The 18,494-nt window shown below is 43.3% G+C and overlaps 1 protein-coding gene across 11 annotated transcripts in view; it reads left to right on the top strand.

Moving 5' to 3' along the window:
- fbrsl1 (fibrosin-like 1) overlaps nucleotides 1-18,494 on the top strand; it is a 300,036-nt gene that overhangs the window by 241,331 nt on the left and 40,211 nt on the right. For all 11 annotated transcript variants that reach the window (XM_069182320.1, XM_069182315.1, XM_069182314.1 and 8 more), the window contains one exon: nucleotides 13,903-13,951. In XM_069182320.1, coding sequence (XP_069038421.1) covers nucleotides 13,903-13,951 — 49 coding nt within the window. The remainder of the gene's footprint in view (nucleotides 1-13,902; nucleotides 13,952-18,494) is intronic.

Genomic DNA, 18,494 nt, shown 5'->3' with positions numbered 1-18,494 from the left:
CAGGTCTCCTCCCTGCTGTGCCCAGCTCCACCACTTTTAACACTTGATTAAATTCCCACTCTGGTAAAGCTTTCAAGCAGTGCCAAAAGGGACAGGAGCTGAGAGACACCTCAGAGGCAACCTAGTGATGTTTTTCTCGGTGGGAGCTCACAGGGCTTCTTTTTTAAGGGGCTGTAGCAGCCCCCCAAAATGTAATTCTTTTTCTACAGCGGTCTGATGAAGCTGCTTTTGCTTTGCGTTGACAGTTCTCAGCAGGTTTGGGTGGAGAAGTACGTCCTCCTTGCTAAACATTTCTCCCTGTTCGCTAATAGCTGGAGTGCCTAAGTAAACTGGCAGACAACGCATAATATTACTTATTAATGTAATTTAGTAGTGTGATTTGCTTCTTGGTTTACGTGTTTTTCTACACACGAGGAGCAGCCCAGCACTTACAAAAACATCCGAGTGATTGAAAATGATCGGGCGATTGCAGTCGTTCTAATTGCTAAGTCACTGTTACTGAATCTTGAGAGGTTTCAAGTTTGATTTGACAAAGAACACAGGGAAAGCTGAGCCATTGCTCCAGTCTTCTCTGAAACTTTTAAATGGACAGCTGGAGAACATCCACAAATGGTGGTCAGACTGATGCCACAAGCTTGAGACACCACCCTGCTCTTGAGTTTTGAAGTCGCCCCTGAACCACCTTACTTTCTCAATTGTCGTAGCAGAAAACACGCTCTTTAGTTCTTCTTCCCGGAGATATACTTGTTGCCAAGTAACTCAGACAAAAAAAACAAAAGAATCCCAGGCCTATATGCACGTTTGCAGTAAAGGGGAACTGTTTCATTAAAAGGGACAGTGAAACCAAACCTGTGAGAGAAATTAGTCTCAGGTGTTCAGTCAGTGGAAGCATATATCCTAAGGCATTTCGGAACTTGCTCTCCAAGATGTGGCAGTTAAAGAAAGATATCGGTCTCACTCGCTTATTACCGGACATTTCGTACTGTTTCCAAACAGGGGGTGCTTGTCTGTCTGTCTGGGCTAAAGTGTGCAGAATTCTGGCAGGTGTTCTTAATTAGCAGAAAGCATATTACGTTTTTAAAGCCTTTAAAAGCGGGAGGTGATGAACAGGTTAAAAATTGGGTTACTAATTAAAGGCAGGATTTATCTGCTTTTTGGTCTCCCAAGTGCCTGCATAAATGGCACATTGCATCTCTTTAAAAATCACTGTGCCATTCAAGGAGTGGTTAAAAGCTTTACAGGCCAGTGCACTCTATTGGCAGGAAATGGCTTTGTTTAAGTGATCCAGTTGCAAAGCAATTAGCTGTTTAACCTCACTTTTCTGATACAATCAATAGGCAGATGGCTGCAGTATGCCCACATCCATTTATAATACAGGATGAGAGACGAGTCTCACTATAAGGGCCTGGACAGTGAAAGAACAGTAGTGTGTAACGGTGCCACCATGTTCACTTAGGTGCTAGTCACCACAAGAACTCACCTCCATTATTACAGTTGATGTAGAAAATCAGATAACTCATGTGTAGCGTAGTATGCAAAACGGTGTTGCATTAACATTTTTCTGTATTGTAAGTGAGCAAGGGTTATTTGAACAGAGTGACGTATGTTGCCAGCAGAAACATTCCAGCGGCATTTTCTTTATATTTAGGGCACAAAGGTTTTCTAACAATTTAGTGCAGCAATTGTTTCTTCAAAGAGAATTCCAAAGTTCTGATAGCACCCATATAAATAACTTAATCGTAACTGTACTACATTAATAGAAACAGTGTTTCATGGAAACTTAATTGGAGGTCCTTTTATGGGTTGCTCTAATTAGCATTGATAACAGACACAAAGAAAATGTGTGAGCTCTCCCCCTCCCCTCCAAAAAAAAGTAAAATAAATAATACACCACTGCATATGTTCATTTGCATTCAAGACTAGTTGTCAGTCTGTCTGGCTGTTGATTTCCCGGCAATGGCATGTGATTTCTCCTGGTTCCAGTTGGCATGATTTCATTTGAACGTGCAGAAAATAAATCAACTTTAGCAACAAGTGTTTTGAAAGCCAGGTAATGAGGAGCCACAGTGAGCAGTCGTGAACAGCTTATGGACTGGAAGATGAGCTTACATGAAGGACAGTCACACTGACTGGTACCGCTGGGATAACTGGCTTTCAAGCGTCTCTGTGATTATCTGAGAGTATTGACACATTTTTTGTCTTTGAGTATTTACATTAATTTACTTTAATGATATACTGCATTCGGCTGTGTGATCAAATAAATATCCATTATTTAAAAAATGGGGTGAGTACAGATTTTCAGTTGACATTTATTTTGGTTAGTTATTAAAATTCATACTAACCATTAAGCACTATGTTTTTAACACACTGATGTGTGTGTCTTCTTTTGTCTTATTGCCAGTGTAACATTTGAAAACCCAAGCCCACGTTTTCTTTGAATTTGTTTGCTAGATATGGCTAGATTCTGTTGTTACTGTACTGTTAGTGCTGAAACCTGTTCTGAAGCAAGTATCATCGTTACATGTCTCCAGTAGAATTTGTTTACGGATTAATTCTGTGTTCAGTTTCTAAATGTTTGTATGCTCTTTAAACTATTTTCAAAATTGTGTGGTGTACAGAAAACTGATCTTCATGAGTCTGTAAGGGAAGTTTAGGAATTATGTTAATGTTGAAGTTTGTGTTTGGGTCCCAAATGACTGGATATCAACTTAAGACATTTTAACACTAATTTACAATTATAGATGAGAATCAGGTTTGCTCATGTGTAAATTAGCCTAATTATACGTTACATATTACAAGTTTATAGAAAGGTTGACTGTTTTAGTTCTTTCCAAATAGGCCCATGTGCAGACTTATGTTGTGCATCTTATAGAGCTGTCTATAACCATGTTATGTGAGAAAGCATTTTCTAGCACCGGACAGCTAATGTATTCTAATGATGATTGATCAGTTGAATTCGATTTAGATTATTTAAATAATCCAGCAGAGAACCTCTGCTCACTGGCATTTTTGTTTAGTAGATGGAAATGAAGCTTCTCAAGTTAAAAGTGTTTGTTTGCTCTCCTGCAGAGAGAAATTCTCCAACGTTCACTCTAGTGTGGTTTGGGAATTATACCTTGTGTTATGCTTTACTTTGTAAGTCGCTAGTTTACTACCAGAATAAATAAAAAAAAATCTAAATATAAATCCACAGCAGGCTGTGTACCTTTGAATCGTCAAAGAACAGCTATTTCCAGTTGAGGGCTAAAACTGTCTGGATCTTTAAATGTTCATCTGATTCTTGTATGGTAAGATATGATAAGATCACTTTATTGGCCATATACAGTTTCTTGCATTAGGAATTTGTCTTTTCACATACCCCAGCTTGCTCTCCATGAGACACACAGACACACACACAGGGAGATATGCTTGGGGTCAGAGCGCAGGGTCAGCCATTTATACGGCGCCCCTGGAGCAGTTGGGGTAAAGGGCCTTGCTCAGGGGCCAAACGGAGTAGGATTCCTCTGCTGGCCATGGGATGTAAACCGGCAACCTTCCAGCCACAGGCGCAGATCCTGAGCCACAGAGCCACCGCTCCGCCCCTGGTGATCAGAGATCCTGTCCAGTATCACATGTTGTCCTTTGAATGAGGTGTTAGATGAACCCAAATGATCAAGACTGGTCATTGAATATTGGAACTGCTCTCAAGAAGAGGGGTGTGAAACCCAGTGGCAAAATTCCACTCTTGCGTTGATCAGTCTGTTCTCCCTGCTTCAGTTCAGTTGTGGTGAAGTGGGGTCCCCTGTGTTGCAGCCACACACATTCCCAGCCTGGTTCTCCCAGTTTAACTTTTTTCTAAATGAAGACATCAATAAAACCACGCGCAGTGCTAAATTAAGATGGAGGGGCGCAGCTCAGGTTTTACTGCTTGTGCAACTTCGGCGTTGCTCTTCTCGTATTCCCAATTCAGAGCCTCGTGGTAAACCACTGTCTGCTTTCTCTGCTGGCTGGGCACGTGATCATAATAGACAGGATCAGGTCCCCTCTTTAAATCCAAGCTAATCCCTTTTCTCTCTTTCAAAAATAGCCAGGGTGCAAAAACAAATCACCCCTCTATTTATACAGGCAGCTGAGTCTTAGAAGAATGTTAAAAGGCTTCTGTGGGTATTCTGTGGCCTGTCCCAGAGCCTCAGTGAGGTTTGTGTTACTAGTAGCTCAAGGCTGGGTGTTCTTTTAAAAGTAAATTCTCCTTAACGTGCCACATCCCCTTTTCAGCACTGCACACAGGAAAGTCTGTCTTAAACTTTCCATTACTGCTTTGCAGTCCCATCAGACATCTAGTTGTATTAATCCTTCAGGAGCCCCGTCTATTTTAATATTCACTGTTGACATATGATAGAGCTGCTAGCATTAACACAATTCCGAGGTCTGAGCTCTAACCCATGTACTGCACGAAGCATTTTAATCTCTGTGTCCGTCTGCAGAAGCTGTCGCCCTGTGTGAGTGAGCATTACATTCACAGGCAAAAGGCCGTTTGAATCCTTTCCGAAAAGGCCACTGCTTCAGATCCTTTTAATGTCAGTAAAGCAGTGGGGCTTTGGGCGGTTTGATTCTTCCACATTTCAAAATATTTATGATCCAGATCTGTTCTTCAGCTCCAGTTACATACAGTAGCTGAGATCGGTTCTGCAGTTCTTTGAAAAGAAAACAGCTTGTTGCTCTTTATCTTACCAAGGGTGATTCATGTTACTTGACAACCGGAGCTTCATCAGGATAGGAAACAAGCTTCTTGGCTGCACAGTTTTATTATTCATTAAAAGTAGCTGAGGTTTTTGCTGCATGCCACAGGCCACCACGCAGTTAAACCTTGTGTCAACCAGCTTTTAACACTCTCCGAAGTGCCTGACCTTTGTGTTTTTCCTTTGGTACTTGTTAAATAGGGAGGAAGTCGGGGGGGGAGTGGGGCTCACAGCATATTTTATTATTATTTTTGTCCAACATTGAGTGGGCATCTTCTGTGTGGAGTGAAAATCAGCGCCCACATCATTTGAAGTGTGAAGATTGTACGTCTGATTTGGTTTTCCGCCTTAAGCACTGTATGTGAGTGACTCACTTGCATGTTTTACAGTTTCAAAAAGTAGGTTAACAGAAACTTAATATTAAACGTCTTTAACGTGTTTGGTAAATCACTGCTGGAGATGGATGCCTGAACAGAAATAGCTGGCTTGGCTTGCGCAGAGAGTCGCTATAGGTCATGCCGGATTTAGCACATGACGAATGACACCCCATTAAAAACCAGATCTTGCCAGGCCTGGGTTGATGGGAGTCTTCCATTTTGGATAGAAGGTTCCTAGTATGGAGGCTGTAACTTGTTGCACAGTGCAGACACCTTCTTACTTCAGCCTGAGGCTAATGCAGTCATTTCATAAAGCTTGGAAGCTGTGCTGTTCCCAACTTCCAGGAACAGTGGGACAGTGCTTTGGGAATTGTCCCTTACACAGTAGAACTTGATTGCTTTTATCATTGGTGCAAGAGAATGAAAACATTTAGACCGTTCCACAGCTCAAAAAAGCTTTTTTGCCGTAGTTTTTTTTTAAAGACAGGACCTGCAGCTGTATTGTGGTCAGACAGGTCTCACAAGTGTGTGGTTTGGTTTCACTGTAGCTCCAGCTTCAAAAAAACTCTTTCTAAAATTTGCTATCAAGATGTGAATGTAACCGTTTCCATTAGTCTCTTGTCAACAGCCTAAAATCCAACTTTTGAGTCCAGGTTGAGATTTATAATGAAACCTGACTTGGTTACACCCATCTTCAGCTTATCGTTTTCTCGCCACTGGAACGATTTGCACCAAGGACAGAACCGTTGTAGGTTCTGAATGAGTTAAAAAACCCAGTAAGATTAAGTATTTTCCTTTACGCTTGTTAAGGGGGAAGGGTACTCCCTGTCATGGTGTTAATAGTCTGAGCATCCAATGAGAAACCCTGGGGCGGTGAACCTGAGGTTAATGGAAGCTTTGCTTCTATCTGCCTTCCCAGCATATAGCTGTGGGAGGTACTGAGCTCAGATCTCTATCTGCTTTGCAAGTAATAAAGAGCAGGCCCGATTCCCGAGAAAGATTAATCACTACTTATCTCCCCTTCACGATTTCACATTAAACAGTTAGAGAGAGAGGGGGGAGAAAAAGAGAAGAGCAAAGCCTATCAGCTCTGTGTAATGCCCACCCACCCCCTACCCCCTGTCGCTGTTGGCGTCTCTGCTGCAGAGGCAATGCGGTGAGGAGGTTATCCGGCAGGAATGACATTTGCTTCCCACATACAAAGAGCATGCCTTACCCAAAGTCGGTGTCCAGCCACACGCGTGTGACACGCAGGCGACTCGTCGCATTGTAAAGGACTTTCAGGATCCGTTAGGCCCCCCAGCAACTGAGGATGTCCAATTACATCTCAATAATCTGGAGAAACGGCTTTGCATAAGGTTACATTCTAGTTTATTGAAAAATACTTGTAGTACTTGACCTGAGAGGGGTTTGTCTGTAGATCTGTTTACCTGATGGTGGCATGAGAAGACCAGATTAACCCTTAATGCACACCTTGGCACACAACTGTCATTTCTGTTCTGTGGTACTATTAACTAGCTAGCAGGGTTAATCCTGGAGTTCACAGCAGACAAGGTAACCTCCAGGTCCTTCTGCTACTGTTGGTTGCCTAGAATTTATTGATAAACTAAGCTTCCTTTAATCCTGGCAAAAGCTAGCATCTCAGACCATGCTGTTTCTCCCAGATGTTATATATTCATTATTTATTTTCCGACCAGAGACACATTTCATCAGTCTCCTTCCCCGTGCCTCCGGGTAGTGGGATCACACAGCCCTGCTCATCCCTGTGAAATATCTCGTCTCCATTTTCTTCATTCCTCCTTATCGCATTATTCCTGCTTGTGCTCTGGCCCCCCTTGAGGCTGCTGTATCATTGATTTGCGACCCTCCCTGTCTTTCAGCACTTTAATGCAATGCATGTCTTTGCCCTTCTCCTCCCTGATTAATCGGGCCTCTGGACTCCCCTGATAGGACACTAATTTGTATACCAAGCTGACAGGCAGCTATGATAAAGCCTAACAGCTGCTTGCCGACTGAGAGGGACAGAGGGGTGGAAAGAGAAGAAGGTTTGAGAAAATGGGTGGCCTTTAAATGCCAACTGGAAGACAGGGTATGAGAATATAAGAACATAAGAAAGGTAACCAACGAGAGGACTACTTGGACCATACAGCCCTTTGGGCAGTTAGGAGCTAATTGTTGCCAGAATTTCATCCAGCTGTTTCTTCAAAGACGCCAGCGTGTCAGCTTCAACAATAGTTTGCTCACAAACCTTTGGATAAGTACCTCCTCTTGCAAAACAGTCTGTTTCCTCAAAGTGGCCGGAATGCCAGGTGTACGGGAGGAATAAGCTCTTGTACTGTATATAGCTGTCCTTGCTCATTGTTTCATTGTCAATGTGAAAAATCCCACTATTTGCAAACTCCAACAGAGATTTTTGATAGATCTCTGTCAGTCATTTCCATAACTGAGCAGCTTAGGCTAATTGGACCAGAGCTTATCCTCAATCCAGTTACATTAAGTGAACAGTGAGCATGTGAATCTCCCATCCTGGACAAGATTACCCCAGCAATACTGGTCACCATTTATACTGGTGGGTGGACTGGAGCAAAGTACAACAACAGTATCTGCAGGGGCGACCTGAACCCACAACCCACCAATTATGAGTCCTGAGACTTACCCACTGCGCTGCGCTGCACTGCCCCCAGATCTATGTACATCCTGGTAAAACTCTCCTTGCTCCACTGTGGGAGGCTCTGTGGTACTGAAGTGTGCCTGATCACCACTGAACTGTGCTCGGCATTGAGGTTCTGCGGTTCTCGTGATAGTCAAAGCAATGCCTGAGCAGATGTATCTTCTTAAGAGCTTCCAATGCTGGTTATGAAAAGTCTGTGTCAAGTATAATGTTTAACAGTAGAATGAGGTGCAAGAAAAAATGGCTATCTGTGCAAAAACACGTTCTTAGCCCCTGAGCTTCATGTGCTTTAAACAGGCATAAGGAGAGGCTACAGTTGATTGGATGCAGTGCAAGTGAAATTAGAGAAAAGTTCAAAGTGTTTTAAGGGCAGGAAGAGACTGTAGATCACCCCAAGTGTTTGCGCTTTGACATGATTGTTATGTAAACGGCAGGGAAAATATGGCCCTTTCAGATTTGGATGAGGTCCCAGCTGTTAATAGGTTGTGTGTTTGCGAGGTGGGCGTGACAGTGATAAAACACCAGCTTGGCCACAAAGTGACACAAGCGCAGGGAGACCGAACTGACTGCCAGGTTAATTGAGAGCTAGGGCACATTTGCCAGCGCACACGGCCCCTACTGCCAGCTCTTTTCCTGACAAGCTTCTTTCCCTGATAAATGGCGACACCTGGCCAGTCAGCAGGATGCACTGTTGCGTCACACGCAGGCCGCCTGCCTTCCAAACCCCCCTGGCCAAGTGCTGACGCCCCCCCCAGTTGCAGGCTAGCGAGCTGTGAGCTAGGGGACACTGGAGGGAGGGGGCATGCCGCTGGCACACTTGCAAGGCAAAACTGGAAGTTTTTTAGGCCTCAGTGCAGCTCTGCTAAGCACTGGTCCACTGCTGTCGCTAGAACTGGCTGAGACGTTTCGTTTTCTAATTAGTGCATTGTACACCGCTTGATAATGGTGCATCCAAAACATCTGATTGAAGCGTGTGAAAACCAAGAGCCCCTGACGAATGACGTGGCACTGTACTCTTATAAGTAAGCTTGATGACAGGTGTGTCCTCCTCATTTCCTTGCAGCCTCATGCTAGTAAAGGTGTGACTGTTCTTCGCAGGTTTCCTTGATCTCCCAATGGCGTGGTGTTCGGCCCCAGTCCTCCAGTTGCATGGGCATATGTGATGTTTTGTAGTTCTCGGTAATACATAAAAAAGAGACCCATTGTACCCTCAGACACTGTGTTGTTTCTTCTTCTTTAACCTTGTTTTTCTTCAAGCCAATTTCCTCTTGTTGCGGTCTTTAAAACAAGAGTCGGTTCGGACCTGTGATGCATTCAGCAATACAAATGCTGAAATATTCTGGCTCGGTGCAAATTCTGAATTGGGACAGTCAGGTTTCCTTGTTCGCTAGCTAGCCTTCTTCGCCTGGTTCTCAGCACTTTATTTTTCTTAGTGGGGTGCAGTCAGGAGGGGGTGTATTCGCCCAGTTTCACAGTAATGCAAAACACACACTTTAAATCAGAGCTCAAAATGAACAACAGATCCAGATTGCTTAATGCGAAGTGCTGGGAAATTGGCCTCTCAGCAGTATTTACAAAACGAGGTTAATTGAAACAGGATAATTGCTAACCTTTATGTATCTGTGAAATTACATCCTTATCTGATCAATGTCTTTCATAAATTCAAGCCGGAAGGTCGTTTTAATGATTAGTTCTGCACTGCACTGTGCAAGGGAGTGGACTAGAGGTTTGGGTCCTTGTGAAATCTGTCTTGGTTAGAAGCTCTCAGATACCTGAATGTCTACAACAAGTACCTGCTGGAAACGTTAATGAAATTGTGCAGGGATTACCCAGAACCCCGTTCTATTTCTGTGATTTTCCAGTGAGTGTTTTTTTAAAAAATTGCTTTAATTTGAACTTTAAATGTTTTAAAAGCAATGTGTAAAAATGTGTCCTGTCATTCCCACCTGCGGAGGATGTATCTCCTCGGAACAGGTGTTTACTCTACCAGCTGAGCAGTAGAAAAAGCCCACTCTGTTAAAGCCCCCGTACAAACTCTAAACTGTGAGACAGAAGAGCGCAGTAAATCCCAGTGCAGTTCGTGCTGGATGTCGCGTGGGGAGAGGCTTGAGCAAGTGTCGGTAGTTTAAACCCCACCTTCCTCTCGCCGCCCTCCGGCCCTGTGAGGGAAAACGGGAGGTTCGCACAGCTGCTGGGGGGCAGGTTCAGTTCGGGCTTGTGACCCCCCCTCCTTCCTCTTTCCTCGGGGAGCCCTTGTGTGGCTCAGAGGAAACTGACTCATAAAGCATGGCTAATGAATGGAATAGGGAAGGAAAGCTGAGGCCTGCTGACAGCTCTCTAGAGGGAAGGCCAGGCCCAGAGCCTCAGGCTCAAATAGCAGACGTCCTCAAAGGTCGGCCTTCCGGTGGCCTTGTCCAAGGGCCACTGCTTCCAGCAATGTGGCTTGAATTTCCTCCGTTTTTTCCAAGCAGTTGTACCCCCCCCCGGAAAAACTTGCCTTTGGTCTTTCCTTCTTCTTTTTTGTTTGCGAGCCCTTCGACAGTGGAGTGCAAAGAATTTGTTATACGGGACCTCTGCACACTTACATCTCGGCTGGAGAGATCACGAGAAGATCATCCCTTTCCAAAAATGTAAACTTGGACAGCACATACACATGTGTGTGAAGAACTGTGCAGCAGTGTGCTCTTAGCTTCCAAATACCGCATTGATTTGACGCCTAGCTCAGGGAATTGCTGTCCAAAACAGCTCACTATATAAAACGGCCCTGACTGTTAAGAGTGTCCTGATTATAGGCAGTACAGTAGCATTTCAAAGTAACTATTTACACATTCAGGTTCATTTTGCATGTGTTCATACTAATACTGTATATTGAAAGTCCGTTGAATTCCTTGATAAGCTAATACTATTGGATTGGCATTGATCCACAGGTCGGCTTTTCAGATGATAATGCCGTAGCAAACTGTTTCTGTCATATGCTAAACAGAGTCCTGTTGGTGCCATTTAAGTCACTCTGATTTATGGATTATATTTTTATGCCGTTGTCGGATTTAATGACCATTATGCAGATTTCAGAAGTCCACAAGAAGAACACTTCATTTTCATCTAATTTTTTGGTTGATGTTGCTCTTATTCTTAATTCTGCTGTTTGCAACAGTCATCCCTTTCGTTGAATTTTCGTAGCGATGTTTGAGATTGCAGGTGACAGCTGATTTAGCAGGCGTTACGGACAGGGAGACCGTGAGGATGATGCTGTAGCCTGTAATAGATCTGAGTGGAACCGAGCTTGGAACTTAGATCTGCCCCCAGTTCACACCCACTGACATGATCCCACACCTCAGTGACGAGGCAAAATGCAGAATTGTCTTTCGTAAAGCAATCGAAAAGGGCGCTTTCGGAGAGAAGCCTGTACAGCGAGAGAGATTTCACGGCAAGTGAAGGATGGGGAAAGTGTGTGGAGGTGAAAGCTGGGGGGAATCAAAAGCATTTTGTAGGAAACTAAAATAAGTGCCAGGGTTTGCTTTCGGTATTTGGAGCTGTTCAATCCAGCTTGATAGATGTTTGCGAACTGCGAGCTGTGCTCTGCACATGCTGTGATTTTTTTTTTCTCCTTTGTACAAAATACATGCATTTGGAGCAGCCTGGAGCTGAACAAACCCAACTGCTGAAACATATGCTCAGGTTTGCCGGGTTTCATAATAGCCTGCAGATTTCCTCAGTAGGTGGGAATAGGCGGGGAACAGGATTTGCATAGGTTTGAAGTGTAGCTGCCACATGGAAAGACCAATAGATATTATCATCTGTGTGGCAGCTTTTTTTGAGGTAAATAGCTGCCAAACAAAAAAATGTTTCAAACTGCTCTGTGTGGTATCGCGGTGCATTTAAAAATTGAAATTTGTGCTTGGTATCCCGTATGGTAGCCAGACCTCAATTGGCACCTATAAAACAATCCATCGCTACTGTTTTGTTAAGATGTGTTGCCTTTAAAACTGGGCATTGAATCTAGAAGGCTTTGTATATAACGTTGTCTGGTGCAAGTGCTCATTAAATATTTTGCTTGGCGGTTGGTACAAGCCTTGGCCGGTTTTGGGAAAGGAAGGTGGATTTTGCTTGCTTGGTGGTATTTGATTAAGCCGTACACCTGTGGCGGCAGTTTATTTTTCATTTTCAAAAGCACAACTCGGAAGAAATATGGAAGGCCACGTAGTCGGGGTGTAAACAGCTGTTTTCAAGGGGACTGCTGTGTGCTGTTCTTTACAGACACGGTGTGTTCACGGGCTGCTTCAGGTCCTTGTGTTCTGCAGGCTGCCAGTAAGGCAGGGCAGCATCTGAAGGTGCATGTGCTGGGTTATAAAGCGAGTTCAGCCAATGAATGGGCTATAGGAATCTTGGTACCAATCAAGTGCAAAATCGAAGGGACCCACACAGGAAATAACAGATGTTACCAATAATTAAAGCAGACAAAGAATGCACAGTTTTGTCACAGGAAATTATATTTCCAACACTTGGAGATCGTAGATAAAATAGAGAGGGATTTCTTTTCTGCTATAGTGATACAATCTGCAGTGTAAATGAGTTATGATATTGGCCATATGGTTCAAATGAAGAGAGATTGTTCATCAGGCTCTCATAAATCATCTGGATCTTTCCAGAAGTACAGAAGATCGTTTCCACAAGAGGTCGAAGGGGGAATACAGTTCTGCACATCAGGCGGAATGCGGACAGAATCTTACCGATATTTTAGCCCATCGTTTAGCCATTTCCAAGCGACATTTTCTCTCTTTGGTTGTGTCTTTTGCTCCTCTGCAAAAGAGGATTTCCCTAGCGAAGGCTTCACTCTGAGAACAGCAGGAAAATGCAATGAAGTTGATTTAGGTTTTGAATGCTCAGGTGGCAGCTCAGAGGAGGAGGTCAGGACAGGGTCTGCCAAAGGGAGGAGAGACTTGTGATGAGGGACAGTAAAGTCTTCAGCGTTCATCGGCTACCTTTCCTCTTTCCTTTGACGGCTCTGTTCAACCAGCCTGCCTGCTTGCTGCCTTTCAGAGGGTTTTCTGTAGCACAACATTGCCCCCTACTGGAAGCTTCACCACAGGTGGAGGGGAATCATGAGAAGATGCTACAAGGTGTTGGCGGATAGGGGATTTTTATGCAGCCCAGAAACAAAAAGAGCCTCGTGATCATCAAAAGCAGTTCTGTGGGTAAATTAGTTCAGCTAGTAGTAACATGCATGTGATCAGATCATGTATTTTTTCTGGGGGTGGGGTGGGGGACCTGCTGTTGTGTCTCTGTTTTGCTCTGGATGTGTGGAGAGATTGTATCTCTTCATGCAGGTGTGGTAGAAAAGAAAGCACAAGGGGTCAAAAGCATAGTAGTAACTAGTGCAACCTGTGTAAATCTTCCTAGAAATGTACTCAGGCACGTCTTAAAGAGGACTTCTTCTCTATGCTTTAGTTGTTTCGCGTGGAAGGTTTAATTTCAGGTTTCACAGCAGCAGCAGTTGTGAGAGAAGTCAAGTCACGAGTGTAACATGGCTTCTGAGCTCCCTTCCTTCCAGCTGCTTTGACTCATTTGAGATAATCAGGCGTCCACCCTGGGCAGCACAGATGGTGTGGTAGTTATCGCTGCCACAGCACAGTTCGTTGGTCTTGGGTTTGATTCTGGTGTGGGGTACCAGCTGTGTGGAGTTTGCATGGTCTCCCCGGGTCTGCTTGAATTTTCTTTGGGTTTTCTTCCCCACTCCCTGAGGCCTGATGGTTAGGCTGGTTGCGGTGTGTGGGTGTGTGTGCCCTGCGGTGGTACACATGGCATTTTGTGTGAGGTCTCATCATGTCTTACACCCTTTGTTTCTGGGAGAGACTCTGCACTGCTACAGCCCTCACCCGTAGTAAACAAACATCTGCATGGACAGTTTGTAATTCTTATGAAAGAGGATATTTTGCTAATGAAATTAAATTAATCATCTTTACTCTATTTAATATTAGCATGTAGGCCTTACCAGTAATTCTGTTGAGCCGAATGTAACATTGTTCTTTACTCTTTAATTTGTATTGTGTCTGACTTCTAAATATGGGCAAAAAGTATCTTGCGTTGTTTAAATGTATTAACGTCTTTTCTTTTTGTTGTTTTTTTTTTCTCCCAGGCATCAGATGTAGGATCAGAGAAGCTGTTCTCCCCCACAGCAAGTAAAGGTAGGACTGGTGACTTTTGTTTCATAGACTTCCTGCTTTTGCACTTACAACAGACGTTTCGGCAGTCAACCCCCAGTTCTTAAAGTCCTGGTCGGTCCCTGGTCTGTTTTCTTGGGTGTGTTCTGTATCAGTAGAGAGCACATGCTGACTACACATGCTTCTGACCTTCAAAAGTATCAACCGCCTGGACCAATCTCCTGTGATACCTTATCTTTCTAAAAGGATAGCCTTGGCAAAATCTCTCCACAACAAGAGGGTCCATTTTACATGTTGGTCGCATTCTGGTTCTACAAAACAAATGCCTGAGCACCGTGACTCAGCCTGGATGAAGAAGGCAGTTGTGTTTCCTAGTCTGCTCTGGACATGAGTTTTTTTTAATTCTGTGCTGTTGGTGTAGCACACAGGGTCTCTTAATGAAAATCTGTTTGAGTTGCACTCCTAAGCTTTCTAATGTAGATTACCCATTGATCAGCCAGAGGGGGAAAAAAAACTCTTGTTAATTGACAAGAGCAACATTTCACCTGAGGCTGTAAGAGCTAGGAGAGCCAGGTGGTGATGTGTTAGGGACAGGCAGCCCTCCGACTTGCTCAGACATTTGAGGTCCAGCGAAAAAGTGGTGACCGAACACAGCTCTCGTGCTCTGCTATTCATCTGTTTGAGCAAACGGGGAGAGAGGCTTTATTTGTGTGTCCCTGATGAAAGCATGCTGTTCACATTGCTGTCCCCACAGGGCTAAGGAATGAAGCACATTAATAATAAATGATGCAGTGCAAAGGCTATTTGTTTAAAGTGGGACCATTTTCGAAGCAAGGAGAAAATGTTTGCTACCCAGCTGGGAAAGATTAGCAGCTACACTTGTGTATGAATCACAGAAGGGTGGGGGTGGGGCAGAGGGGAGATATTTCATTTCTTATGCCGGTACAGTACAATATATTAGTTCCCTTTGGATGTTTCTGATGAGTGGGATTAAATAAGTCTTGTATTTTGTTATCCCAGCTATGGCCTTGGGATCTCACTGGCAAGTAGACTCGTTTTTTGAAAGGGGGTTTGAAATCTCTCTTGGGTTTAACTGCAAAAACATATCCAAACAGCTATGTCAGTGGGGAAACAACTATTTTAGTCTCTAGCACGCTATGCAACACGAATTTCCTTTAACAAAAGTTTTTGTTTTCCTGAGGCGTCCAGTTGATTTGTTACCGTTGATTAGAAAGGTGCAAAGTTCACTCTAAATGTAAATCGATTATCTTCCATGTAAAACCTTAAGATTTGTATTGGTGTGCACTGGTAGTTGTCTTTGCAACTTTTAAGTGGGAAAAAAAGCATGAACTTTTTTTTAAAAGGGTACATTAGGAACATTATCATGTCAGTAACGTGTGGCTTTTTGTCAATCTAAAGCAAGCTTGTTGAAGAACCCAAAGCAATTCCTATTTACATCCTTAATCTCTTGGAGATGTCAAATAAATTGCACCCTTTCAGGAGGTTGTTGGTATAAATGTGTTGCCCATAATTGTCTCCTTCTTGGGAAAGTAAGAATTTCTCACGCCATAACTCTAAACACACATCCAAAACGCCTTTTGTTTCATTCCTTATTATAACTACCTAACTCTTAATTATTCATTGGGTCCACTAAAGGTAATGTAAAAAATCAGTAATACGCAGCTGTGACTTTAGCCATTCTTAGTGGATACCTCCCTCTGACAAGGGAGAATTCAGTCACCGTTTTCATTACTGTTCAGCTATATCACCCTGCAGCTCACTACTGGTAACCCAGTGACGCTCAGCAGGTGTGAGCCTGGTCAGTACCTGGATAGGAGACCTCCTGGGAAAGCTAAGGCTGCTGCTGGGAGAGGTGTTAGTGGGGCCAGTAGGGGGCACTCACCTTGCAGTCTGTGTTGGTCCTAATGCCCCAGTGTAGTGACGTGGGACACTACACTGTAAAAAAAAAGGTGCCATACTTCAGATGAGATGTAAAACCAAGGTCCTGACTCTGTGGTCATTAAAAATCTCAGGGTGTTTCTCTAAAAGAATAGGGAGCATCCTGGCCAAAATTCCCATTGGCCCTTACCAATCATGGCCTCCTAATAATCCCCATCTATGAATTGGCTTCATCACTCTGCTCTCCTCCCCCCTGAGAGCTGGTGTATGGGGAGTGCACCGGCGCACTATGGCTGCTGTCACATCATCCAGGTGGCGCTACACACTGTGGTGGTGGAGGGGATCCCCATTACCTGTAAAGAGCTTTAAGTGGAGTGTCCAGAAAAATGCTATATAAGTATAAGGAATTATTATTATCAATACAGCTGATGTTTCTAATATGACTGACTTCTATTACATGACTGTAAGAGTCCAACTCGCCATGGTTTGTTTTTTGTTTTCTTGAAGCAATTACAGGTAAAATAAGTGTGTAATTACATGAAAGTGACTCCAGTCAGTGCTACCCTGTAATTGTATGGCGTAGCAGCATGTCATTTTCAACAAATGCAATAACAGGATGTATGGGTAATTAACTTCTTACAACCATGTAATTACATCAGTACCTACCATGACTAATGGCAGTTACTTACCTGAGCAAATCCAGAAGCAAAACATCATTCTTTATAGCATTGTGTAACGGACAAAAGAGCTTGGCTGGGTATGCAAAATATTTTCTGTGAACTCCCTGTGAAGTTACGCCACTCTCCCAGACTGATGCAGAAAAGTTAATGCAGTCTTTTCCAGACATGATTATTGTAATGCAGTGCTTGCTGGTGTGTCCAGACATGTTGTTAAATTGAGGCATGTACTGAGCACAACTGCTTGTAATTGAACTAAGACTAAAATGATCTATCACCTGTTTTAACTTCTTTGCATTGGCTCTATATGGGTTTTAGATGCCGATCATCTTTAAGACTCTGAATGTTTTCGGTGTTTCAGTGAACTGTTGTCTCTCTATATACTTGAATGCCTTTTGTTCTCTGGCTTTCACTCAGTTCAATGCTCCAATTATTGAGAAATCCTCTTATGTGATTGTTTCATTGTATGGTGCCTTCTGATGATATTCCATGGAAGGCACTACATAAAATCATTATCGTTATTAGGGTTATGTTGCAGTAATGTGGCCATGCTCAGTATAGAAGGTAAAAAAAAAACAGGTTCTGCTTTCAGTCCTATCTGTTCAGAGAACTTCAAAGCAAATGATCCATTTCCAGACGTATGACTCTCTTGAAATACCTGGAGGTTTTCAGTGCTTATTAAGAATACTGCTACACTAGAGAAAAGTGGGGGTTTTGGGGAACACTTTCTATAAAACACTCCAAAAATCAGTAATTATCCTTGTTTCTGGGCAAAATCTCCTGTGGCAGGTCTGCCAGAGGCAATTCAAAGTCCCCACAAGTGAAAGAGAGGTACAGGATTTGGATAATTCCTCCCATTTTGTTAACAAGAGCTATGGTGCTTTGGGGGAGGAGTGGATCGTTTTTTGCATTTGAAAAATGAGCTGAGAAGAATATTAAATATGTGTCCATCCTTTCGATAACATTCAGCCCTTATTGGCTTTTTCTTAATTAAAACTCCATATTCCCAGATTGTGTTTTCTGTAATTTGCCTTAGTATAAAATGCTACTTTCACTACAACATTTTTTTTAAATACTGTAACTGCATATTTATAGCTAATTTGTGTTCCACTCAACTTGCTTAATTGATCTGTCCCTTATAAGAACTGTTGTTGAGGGTTTTTAAAAGAAAAATGGAGGTTATTAAGCTGTTTTGCATACCAGTGATATGTCTCCCAATTAAAATAAAAAGAAAGCAGAAAGTATGATCTGGTGTAGCTAACAGCAAAGCTGGGGTAATTATAGATAAATCACCTGGACTCCTTTTTTAAGTCAGACAGCATAACCTCGGGTTCGGTCTTTCCTGGAGTTTGTATAAATAGCTTCTTTGATTGGAATCTGAGGCTCCAACAGCCCTTTCAGCTTCAGCTGGCTGTGTTCATTAAAGTCTGTGGAATCTGACCTCAGTGCACGGGTGAAATGTTTCCTCTGATTAGGTAAGAAAGTCAGTACTGTACCAGGGAAAGGTTATCTAGCTGCTTTTAAAGCTGGTGTGATTTGCCATGCTGTTGGAAACCTTTGGATCATTTTCACCTAAAGAAACGTTGCAGTCCACTGCACTACGTCTTTAACTGGACACATGCTGAAGGACGCCGGGCTTTCACAGTGAGCTCTTTGATTTTCCCGATGAGCGCTGGGGGAGAGATGCAATGCAGGAGCTGAAGGATTGGTTTTCATTCTTTTAGTCCTCTTGGAAACCTTTACTGCTGTCGATCATAATGTCCAGAGGGGCTTGAGTGTCCAGGTTAAAGGAAAGAGCCTACAGGAGCACACACAAAGGCTCGGTTGTCTCTAACAGCGTGCAGTAAGTGGCACTGGGATTCCAGGAAAAGCGACGTGTGAATTTCAATTTAAAAATGGCAAAAAAACGATTTGTCACTTAACAAAGGTGGAGGCCATAGTTACCATGACATGCTTGGTAGCACGTGGATGTATAATGTCAGACAAGATAT

Source organism: Lepisosteus oculatus, chromosome 22 (genome assembly GCF_040954835.1).
Source record: "Lepisosteus oculatus isolate fLepOcu1 chromosome 22, fLepOcu1.hap2, whole genome shotgun sequence".
Classification (NCBI taxonomy): domain Eukaryota; kingdom Metazoa; phylum Chordata; class Actinopteri; order Semionotiformes; family Lepisosteidae; genus Lepisosteus; species Lepisosteus oculatus.
The sequence above is the reverse complement of the archived record's forward strand: the minus strand, read 5'-3'. Positions and strand labels throughout refer to the sequence as shown.